Source organism: Cyprinodon variegatus, unplaced genomic scaffold (genome assembly GCF_000732505.1).
Source record: "Cyprinodon variegatus isolate N-32 unplaced genomic scaffold, C_variegatus-1.0 Scaffold2051, whole genome shotgun sequence".
Classification (NCBI taxonomy): Eukaryota; Metazoa; Chordata; class Actinopteri; order Cyprinodontiformes; family Cyprinodontidae; genus Cyprinodon; species Cyprinodon variegatus.
The window spans coordinates 39,956-50,431 of NW_015152504.1; the positions used below are offsets into that span (position 1 = coordinate 39,956).

General features: G+C 38.2%; 1 protein-coding gene across 1 annotated transcript in view; it reads left to right on the forward strand.

Moving 5' to 3' along the window:
• The window catches only part of LOC107105083 (kinesin-like protein KIF2A), a 26,045-nt gene extending 16,235 nt beyond the window's left edge, over nt 1-9,810 (forward strand). The window contains exons 10-21 of the mRNA XM_015405202.1: nt 510-600; nt 686-749; nt 823-914; nt 992-1,134; nt 1,216-1,420; nt 3,316-3,426; nt 3,505-3,572; nt 4,383-4,472; nt 5,622-5,766; nt 8,142-8,243; nt 8,393-8,528; nt 9,185-9,810. Of these exons, the coding sequence (XP_015260688.1) occupies nt 510-600; nt 686-749; nt 823-914; nt 992-1,134; nt 1,216-1,420; nt 3,316-3,426; nt 3,505-3,572; nt 4,383-4,472; nt 5,622-5,766; nt 8,142-8,243; nt 8,393-8,528; nt 9,185-9,270 (1,333 nt within the window). The 3' untranslated portion in view covers nt 9,271-9,810. The remainder of the gene's footprint in view (nt 1-509; nt 601-685; nt 750-822; nt 915-991; nt 1,135-1,215; nt 1,421-3,315; nt 3,427-3,504; nt 3,573-4,382; nt 4,473-5,621; nt 5,767-8,141; nt 8,244-8,392; nt 8,529-9,184) is intronic.
• The last annotated feature ends 666 nt before the right edge of the window (nt 9,811-10,476 follow it).

Here is a 10,476-nt window from a genome sequence, read left to right on the forward strand (position 1 = left end):
GGAGGACTTGAACGGAACTTGTGGAGGTTTATCCCCTGCTCAGTGTGAGACTCAAACAATCCTTCCAGGGGGAGAAGGACAAACATCCAGCTTGCAGGAAGGCTTCCTACCGAAAGGGGAAAGACAAAAACTAGGTTAGGCTCAGCGAAAAACAAAGACTAAGTTAGACTCAGCAAAACTCAGCTTGGCTAGAGTACCCAAAACTGGCAAACACTCTGGCGTCGAGGTAGTGACAGTCCATGGCTCAAATAGTCCTCAGTGATGAGTCAACCAGCCGCAGGTGTGTGAGAGGACCAACAAGGACAGGGCACCACCTGGTGGTGGAGGGAGAGAAAGACACAAAACACAATCTTCACAAACTGGATTTCTAACAGTATGGTGCCTTCACCAACCTGAAAAAAGGAAATTAGAATATCTGAGTCTACTGTGTCCGGTGAAATAAAAAAAAAATTGGAAATGGAAAATTTTACCATTCCAGTCACCAAACAGGTTTTTTGCCTATTTTCCAGGTTTACAGCTCAGCCACTGGTTGAGACAATTTTTGAAAGAGGGATGGCGACCTGCTTCGCCTACGGACAAACCGGAAGTGGGAAAACACACGTGAGCGATTTTAGTTGTTGCTTCTTTTCCTTTCCTCTTCAGTGACTTTATGTTTTCTTTCATATTGCATTGTGTGTGATTTCAGACAATGGGAGGGGACTTTTCAGGAAAGAACCAGGACTGCTCTAAGGGAATCTACGCACTGTCAGGTCAGTGTCTCCTATATGTTTTTACTGGTTTATACATTCATCTGAGCTGACCTTTCGTTTTATCTCCCTGCAGCCAGAGATGTTTTTCTCATGTTGAAGAAACCTGTTTATAAGAAGTTGGATCTGCAAGTTTTTGCCACATTTTTTGAGATTTACAGCGGAAAGGTTGGTGTGTTAAAGAAAAAACAGCATATACTGTAACGTCTGGATAGCAGTTAGTGTATCTCTACATGCATTCAAAGGTGTTTGACCTGCTAAACCGCAAAGCCAAATTACGAGTCCTGGAGGATGGGAAGCAGCAGGTGCAGGTGGTAGGGCTGCAGGAGAGGGAGGTGAAATGCACCGAGGATGTCCTCAAACTCATCGAAATGGGAAACAGCTGCAGGTGAACGCCAAAGGAAATTTCAGAATGTGTGAAACAAAGGAAAAAAACAAAGAACTGACGGAGAGGTGTTGACTTTTTCAGGACTTCCGGTCAGACCTCAGCTAACGCTCACTCCTCTCGGAGCCACGCTGTGTTCCAGATCATCCTGCGGCGACGGGGTAAGATGCATGGAAAGTTCTCCCTCATAGACCTGGCAGGGAACGAGAGAGGGGCGGACACGTCCAGCGCCGACCGACAGACCCGACTGGAGGGAGCCGAGATCAACAAGAGCCTGCTTGCATTGAAGGTAGGTGAGCCTAGACATCCTGCACCTCAGTGCTGGTGATTAACCTACAGTACTGTTTTACAGTAAGACTGTTCTTCACCTGCTGCTAATCAAGTTTCTCATGGAATAATTCAGTGGAAATCTACAGAAGTGTCAGGCTCTGCAAGTTAGGTTTTAAAATAGGTGCGTTATGCCTATTTTTCACTATTAGGGTTTTGCTATATTTGGTCGGTTTGTTTAGTTTTTGCCAGGTGGTTTCAACTTTATTGCTCTTGCGGGTTTCTGAAGACGCTTTAGCACTGACACCTTGGTCGCCTGCTGTTGGGGGAATGTGCTTCCTTCTTTGAGAAGGATGAGCATCTGTCTGATTTCCGGTGTTTCTATTATATATTATATTCTGCATAATATCTGATAAGGCATAGAACAGTATGTTTATTCAGTCAGACTGGACTGGATGAACAGACTGGACTGGATGAACAGACTTGACTTTTCAGGATTAGCTCCTCATTGATGAGCGTCTCATGACAGTTCATATCAGCTCAATTTTTTATTCTGTAGCAATTCCTCATACGAATCAATGCATGCAGTGAGAGTGGAGAGAACAAACTCCCTTTAAATAGGTGCAAACATTCAGGCAAACAGGCCCAACTGTATTATCTATAATCCAAGGTATTGCTGGCAGCAGCCCAGCTGATATTTTCCTCCAGGATGGTCTCACAGCCAAACAGAACCAGGCGTAACTAATATGACAAGACAACAGAGGTGGAAAAAGTACTAAAATATCATACTCAAGTAAAAGTACCAATACTTGGATGAAATATTACTCAAGTACAAGTAAAATTACCCATCAGAAAAATTACTCAAGTAAAAGTAATAAGTAGCTAATTTAAAATGTATTTTAAGTAAAAGTTACTTAGTTACATTTTAAAAAAAAACTGTTAAACGGGGCAGGGGATCTCTCCCATGTAGTGGAAATAGGACAAGGAGTCATAAATCAATAACCCAAAACTATTTAGTTGCTGCCAGTTCAGTCACCTTTGGCAGACACATCTGGCATTGCATGATGATACTGTTGGCCCTCTTGAATTTAAATGAAAAGCAGTCTTTCAAATATGGCCAAGGATTTTCGTTGTTTTGGGCAGCAGAATTCGATGTTTCAGCTAGCATTTCTAGTGAAACGTTCTCTGAACCGTCGTCGCTCTCCTGATCCACCTCCATCTCGTTCCCAATCTACTACAGAAAGACTTGGCGCCTGGTAGCTTAGATCTACATGCTGATCACGTCACTCACTGTAGTGCTTCCGGGCCCGATTTTTTTGTCTTCCTTTCGGTTTTCCAAATTTTTTTTTTTTATCAGTAACTGATGGGATTTGTAATGTAACGAAATACAATACTTCACTCAAAATGTAATCAAGTAAAATTTAAATTACCGATTTTAAAAACTACTTGAAAAATACAAAATACACAAAAAATCTACTCAATACAGTAACTTGAGTAAATGTTTTTCGTTACTTTCCACCTCTGCAAGACAAAGGAGATAGAAAATGATGCTAGGGGTTTATCTAACAGATATTGCAGAATAGGATAAAGTAATCGAGATAGAATGGAGCAGAATGATGAAAAGTGGCCCCTGTGTCCTCCAGCAGTCTAACTCCATAGCAGCATAACTATAGAGATAGTTCAGGAAAACCTGAGCCATTTTATTTGTAAGCTTTATCCAAGATGAAGGTTTTAAACCTTGTCTTAAACATAGACTGCAGCATTTTGTATCAGCTAAAAACTTTCAGCTATATTTAGTAGATTTCCTGAGATTTGTTCCAGATGATTTGTTCTTTAGTTTTTTTTTCAACAATTTACAAATTTGTCTTTATAGAATCTGAATACTTCTGAATGAATCATCGTTTTCTTTTCCTGTAGGAATGCATCCGAGCCCTCGGCAGAAATAAACCCCATACTCCGTTCAGAGCCAGCAAGTTGACCCAAGTCCTGAGAGACTCCTTCATTGGAGAAAATTCAAGAACATGCATGGTGAGATGTGAATAGCACAGCACTATGTTAGCATTAGCGCAAGATGAATACAACAACAGCATGATTTTGTTTTGACAGATAGCAACTATTTCCCCTGGGATGGCCTCCTGTGAAAATACGTTAAATACTCTAAGATATGCCAACAGGTAAGATGAGCTTCTTTTGAACAGAAAACTTAATTTTATGGAAAATATTTCACTAGATATCAACTAATTAGCTTATATTTATGGAATAAATTGTTCATTATTATTGAAAGCAAAGGCTACATTTTTTAAGGGAAATTTGAATTTAAAAATCTCACAGTTGTTAATGGAAATATAAAAACACTGTATTGTAAAAACACTTCTGTAAAATGGAAATAAAAAAAAAAGTAGATTTAGAGTAACTGGGTTTTTTTTCTCAAGTTTTATTTTTTCAAATTATTTAATATTTTTATACTTGATCTTTTTCATAATTATTTTTTTCAGATTTTATTTTTCAAATTTTATTTTCAAATGTCTTTTTCACATTGAACTGTACAAATTCCACTCTTTGTATAATTGCATTTTGCAGGTAACATTCTCTTCACTTCTAGGGGCGGTCAATGTGCACATTAAGAGCAAACATTTGGAGTGAAGAGAATATAATAAGATAACTCAGTATGAAAAAGGGAAATTTCTAAATAATGAATCTTTTAAAAACCATTAGAAAAACCAAATATAAAAAAAGAATCTGAGAAAACAAAAGTTACTTTCAAAATCTTTTTTATTCTTCTTTATTTTCTGGATTACATTTTTTTTTTTCCATTTAAAAAACAAGTTCATCGCTTGCAAAAATGATGGAACAAAATTCACTCAATTTGTCCAAAACCCTCAATGAAGTGTGAATATTGCTGCTTTTTGTGTTTAAATAATTGTTAAAGGTGAAAGCACAATATGGACGTCTAACTTACCTCTTCTTCTCCTCTGTGTCTGCAGAGTAAAGGAGTTTGGAATAAGCCCTTCAGATATTCCCTTTTCCCAGACCGGTGGTGGAGGAGGGCGCTCCGAGCTCTCACCTACTTACGAGTACGATTGTTACACCTTGTTTCCCCATAGAAACTATCCAGACAACTGTCTTTTACTATCACTCCCAATGTGAAACAATGTAGAAATTTTGACTGCTTAAAACCATAACTACAATCTGAGATTAAACTAATTTGGCCTCCTCCTTTCTTATTAAAATTCATCCAGGAATGGTCACCCAGCAGACCCGCCCTGACCAATATGTAACACTATCCATCGCACAGATTCGAGAATTTGATCACATTCTCTTCACTTCTCGGGGCGGGCTTCTCTCTGGAGGCTGGAGTGAAGAAGCAATTCTTTCAGTGGCAATTTCTCATTGAATACTAGGGAGGCTAAACTACGACAGAGTATTAGGGCCAGGCTGGAGATAGGATTTCTTTTTATTTTGAGAATTAAGTCATAACATTGCGAGAATAAAGTCCTAACATTACGATAATAAAGTTGTAACATTACGAGAATAAAGTCGTAACTGTCAGGTCTAAGCACCTAAAACATCGTACATACATGCAGGGAAAGGAAGGCACAGAGACAATTAATTTAGTTTACTCGCGAGGAGAGTAGGAAGAGACTGCGGAGTTTACAAATCTCCAACCCACTCTGCAGTCCCAGCGTTCTCCTCGCTATTTATTGGAATCAGTGGTCCCAGCTGAGACTACAGGGGGGGGGACAGATAAGGAACTCAGACTTGCAGTCTCAGTAAACATGTCCTCTAAATCTATCGTTTCAGTCAAAGTTTAAGCTGTTGAAGCTGTTCACCAAAGTTCAGCAGGTTGGGGGGGCAGAGCTTATTTTTTCTTTCTACATTATGGTTACTATTCATTATTATTTTTATTATTATTATTATATACAATAATATAATATGTTATATATACTAGATATATATAATCAATATAAATATAATAAATATGGATGACGGAGGAGACTCATCCACGACCTCTGACACTAAACTCTCCTCCTCTTGCATGCTTCCTCTGTCCATAGCGTTCCTTGACAGTGTCGTTTCTAAGTCACCAATTTAGTGCTACTTGGTCCCAATAGAATTTCCCATTGGGAACCTACTAGCACTAAGTTGCTAACTTAGAATTTGGAAAAGCAACGGTTGGAACAGCCGCTTCCCTTCGACTTTAATAAGTGCTGATGTTTTTCCAGGATGAAGAATGTCACAGTGGACCCTGCATCAGAACTGGATTGTCATGAGGAAGGACACATCACCCAGCTGGAAGTACTGGAGGCTCAGTGGGGGGTGGGGAGCTCTCCGCAGAGAGACGACCTGAAGCTGCTCTGCGAACAGAACGTAAGCCCTACTGCTGGTCTGACAGCTAAAGTTTAAACGCAATACTGTTACTAACTTAACATTTTATTATGCTTTGATAGTGTCCCAAATTTTTTCTGGTTACTGCTTATTAGGAGGTCTGCAACTAACGATTATTTTGCAAATTGATTAATCTGTTGATTATTTTCTTGATTAATCGATGAATAATCAGATAACCAAAGATTCCTTAAAGAATCATTTTTCCAAAGCTAAAGCAGGAGAAAATGAAACTTTTCCACATAAGGAGTTCTGGATGGAGCATGTTGATAGGTGACAAAGAGTTTTATCTTAAATACTTATTGCATTTAAGATTGCATAAATTTCTTTTGCAATTTAGTTATAATCACTGCTCTAAGTCAGCTAGAGGCATGTTTTACAGTCTCTATACTCCCGTTATTGATTACTAAATTAGTTGACAATTAATTTAATCATGGATTAATCACGATAAACAATTTCAAGCCTAGTTATGAGAAAAAAAATACACAATTTACAAGACAACAAAATTATCTTCAGTTTTTGTAATTAGGGGAAAACCAGGAAAGTAGGGCGTGTCTCTGAAGGATAGAAACTGACAGATAGAGAAAATAAAATAAATAAATAAAGCCTCCAGCATTATTGTCGGATTTTCAGCTGTTTTATTGTTTAGCGTTATTAATAACCTAAACAGACTCTTCATCTGAATTCTCTCCTGTGTTTGGAGCTGGAACACATGGAGTACCATCATCCTCTGACAATTCAATATGTTGCTTTGATTCCCCTCTTTTGTTAAATGCACATCGGGTTGTTACCATTGCATGTGTCCAGTTTAGATACTGATTTTGATCGTAGCTTTTTATGCTAACTAATGAGCATCTCTATGAAATTATTATTCTGCAACTAACAATTATTTTGTAAATCGATTAATCTCTCTCTTTTTTTATTTTATTTTTTATTAATTGAATAATAATCGGGAGATTGTTTCAAAACCAGGAGAAATTGTAACTTTTCCACTTGAGGAGTTCAGAATGGAGAGTATTGAGATGAAAAAGAGTTTTATCTTAATTTTATCTTTTGCTTGAACCACTGCATGTGTTCAGTTTAAATACTGCTTTTGATTGTAGCTTTTTATGCTAATAAATTAGCATTTTTATGAAATTATTATTCTCCTTTGGAAAATCTCTGAATTAATTAATCAAGTCAGTGGTGGTTTTTGATAAGGACTATATTGCACCCTTCTGTCAGGGATTGAAATCAGCCGTCTGTCCATCCGTTATCTAAACCTGTCCATCCTTACTGGATCTGACAGAGCAGGTTTTGGACCAGAGCCAGTCCATCTTTGGCCAACCCATGCACAAAGATTTTGCCTTTTCTTACAAGGCAACAGTAATAGAGCCTGAATAAACTGATTACTTGCCTTTATCCAACTATGACACAGCCAATCAGCTTTAACCCACAGCTTCATGAAAGCCAATCAGTATCCAAAGTTCATTTTAAAAGACCTCCAATCCGCAACTTGTCTGCTCCTGTGCGCAAGCGGCGGATGCGCTGTGACTTCATTCAGATGACCCCGTTTCAACCCACCTCCAGCCCCTCCTCCACCATCGTAGGTAAAGCTTCATCAGAGTGTCATTCCTCCCGGACTCTTACTGCGTTCCCTGTCCCATCCCAACCGGTCAAGCAGAAGACCTCCATGTTGAGCCTGATTCTGCCAGAGGTTTCTTCCCAAAGGAGAGTTTTTCCTCTCCACTGTCGCTTCATGCTTGCTCATCATGGACAGGTTCTCTCAACCTGTGTTATCCAAACTGGAATTCCATCTTCCAGGTCCCTGAGTGAAGCTCTAGCATCAGCTCACGCAGTCCACTGGATCTCCCCATAAAGGTCAGCAGACCGTCTCTCTAACCAGCAGTCTACAGACTGACCAACTTCATCTATCTCCACTCCACCACCAGTTTCAGGCCTGGAGGGGAAACAGCCCTATTCTTTACTCCTATGTTTCCTGCCGAGGTCTGAGCGCCAAAGAATAAAGTAAAAGTATCAATAAATTTCTTCTAATTGTCTTTTTTCTCCGTGAGTTTTTCAGATTGAACTGACCACTCTGCAAAAGTCCTAGCTTCAACAAGAACTCTTCTTTTTTTTATTGTCTCAAACTTGTTTAAACTTATCAAATGTGGACCCTTTTATCAGACTCTGAGAGTCAACAGTTTTTTAAAAACTATTATTAATTATGAAGCTTTTGCTTTTATTTCTGAAAACACAAAAAAATCCTTTTCAGAACTTTTCTTTTTGTATCCAGGTCAACTTGGATTAGGGTAATGATAACATAAAGTGATATACCGACTCATCATCAGGCAGTGCAACAGTTCTGTTTTGTTTTTTAGGAGGAAGAGGTTTCTCCACAGCTCTTCACCTTCCATGAAGTTGTGTCTCAGTTGGTGGAGATGGAGGAGCAGGTGCTGGAGGACCACAGGGCTGTGTTCCAGGTAAACAACTGATATCACTCTCCAAATTAGTTGTCAATGTGATTATAAGGGTATGAATCCTACAATGTCCTTGTAGTAACTAAGTCTTAGCCTTAGATGTCAGTAGAGCATCAAAGAAAACCAGTTAAGAGCCGCTTCCTTGTTCCCAGGAGTCGATCCGCTGGCTGGAAGACGAGAAGGTGCTTCTGGAAATGACAGAGGAGGTGGACTACGACGTGGAATCATATGCAACCCAGCTGGAGCAGATCCTGGATCAGAAGATAGACATTCTGACTGAGCTGAGGGGTAAACCGCGTTGTTATTGTTTCTGCAAACTTTCCATCCTAAAACACATTGTGAGGAAGAAAGGGGCCATATTTCAAATAAAACCAACACTTAAGAATTTGTTTGTACTTCCAAAAACGCAAAAAAAATTAAATCCAAGTCATGTTTTTCTTAAAATAAGTGCATTTTTTCTTGAATTTAGGTGGTAAGTGAGACACTTTGCCAATAGAACAAGACAATTTACATTTAAAATAAGAAAAACTATTACATTGTCTTATTTCAAATGCATAATATCTAATTATCTTATTTAAAGAGCAAAACTACTCATTCTGTTGGAAAATCATTTTATTTACCTGCTCAAATTAAGGGGAAACACACTGAAATGTTTACTTATTTCTAGATCATTTTTGCAGTGCATGATGAGTAAGTTAAGCATTTTATAAAATCAATAAAAAAATTGAAAAAGCAAGAAAAAAAACCTTTGCATTCAATAAAAAATTAGCTCTTGTTGCTGCAGGGGAAACATATAAAGGATCAACACTGAATAAACAAGAAGGCAGGAAAAACATTATTTAATTGGTCTTTTTCTAGCTTAGATCTTTCTTTAAATGGCTTAATTCTAACAATCATTTTCATGTGTGTAAAAACATTTATGACTTTGTTGTTTCTTCTTTCAGATAAAGTCAAATCTTTCCGCTGTGCTCTCCAAGAAGAGGAACAAGCTAGCAAACAAATAACCCCCAAGAGGCCTCGAGCGCTATAAACGTACCCACGGTCCTCGCTGCTCCTCAGACAGGTGCAGTCCTGCTGTGATGACATCACTGTACATGAAGGAAGCGATAAACTCAGAAAAGATTTCCACCATCCGCTGCTCCCGCATTTATTTTTCCTTCATTCATCCGTCCTGTTGAACATAGGAGCTGACAGGCTCCTTTGTTTTAGGTGTTTCAGAGAGGTTTGTATGGAAGGCCCATTTTGAATTAATTCATGTTCTTTCCATTGTCATCTGTTATCTAATAAACGGCAGAGCCTGCAGTGTTTTATGCGGTAGTTATACGTCACCTTGGCTTTTCTTTACAGCAAAACACATTTGAAGCTAATTAGCATCACTTCTGGCCCTAAACTGTAATTAAGGAATGATCTGAGACCCTAGGACAGGTGATTGATGGAAATTGACATTACAGAAAGATTAATATCTACTTATACTTGAAAATATTTGGTGTACAAAACAAACTAGTATTTAGAACCATCCTTTTTATATCTCTTTAATTTATTAGGAATATCATCTATATTGTGACTTTTACTGAAGTCTTGGGTGCACCAAAGCTGGCTAAAAACAGCAACAGTTTTCAGAAAATAATCCTAGTCCTGATTGTATTTTATTTAAGAAGAAAAAAAAATTAAGCCCAAAAAAATTGCACCAAAAAGAGCATATTTAAGACATCATATGTATAAAGACCTTTTTTAAAGTACCGTATTTTCTGGACTACAATGCACACCTGAATATTAGATGCCGAACTAAAATTAGGGGAAAATCCTGTTTTGTCCATACATCAGCTGCACCTGCCAGGCAAATTAGTGCCACACAACAGCAAACAAACCGAAACAAATCCTTTTACGATATCCATAGAAAAGCCGCATCGGGCTATAAGCTGCAGAGTTTAAAGCTTGTGAAAAAAGTAGCGGCTTATAATCCGAAAATTACGGTATTTATATTTCCTCTTCTTGCATTAGTTTAATTAGAATATGGCACATTTATACTACGGAAGCAAGCAAAAACCTATTCTGTCACATATCGAGATATTTTGTTAAACCATATTGGTATTGATTCAACATATGGCTGGATGGATCTTTATTGTAAAAATGCAAATATCTATGTCATTGTATTACTTTTATAAACCTCTTTAATCTGCAGCCACTATTTGGCAGCACACCGCCCAGGAGCTTATTATTCAGCAGAGTAATAGCA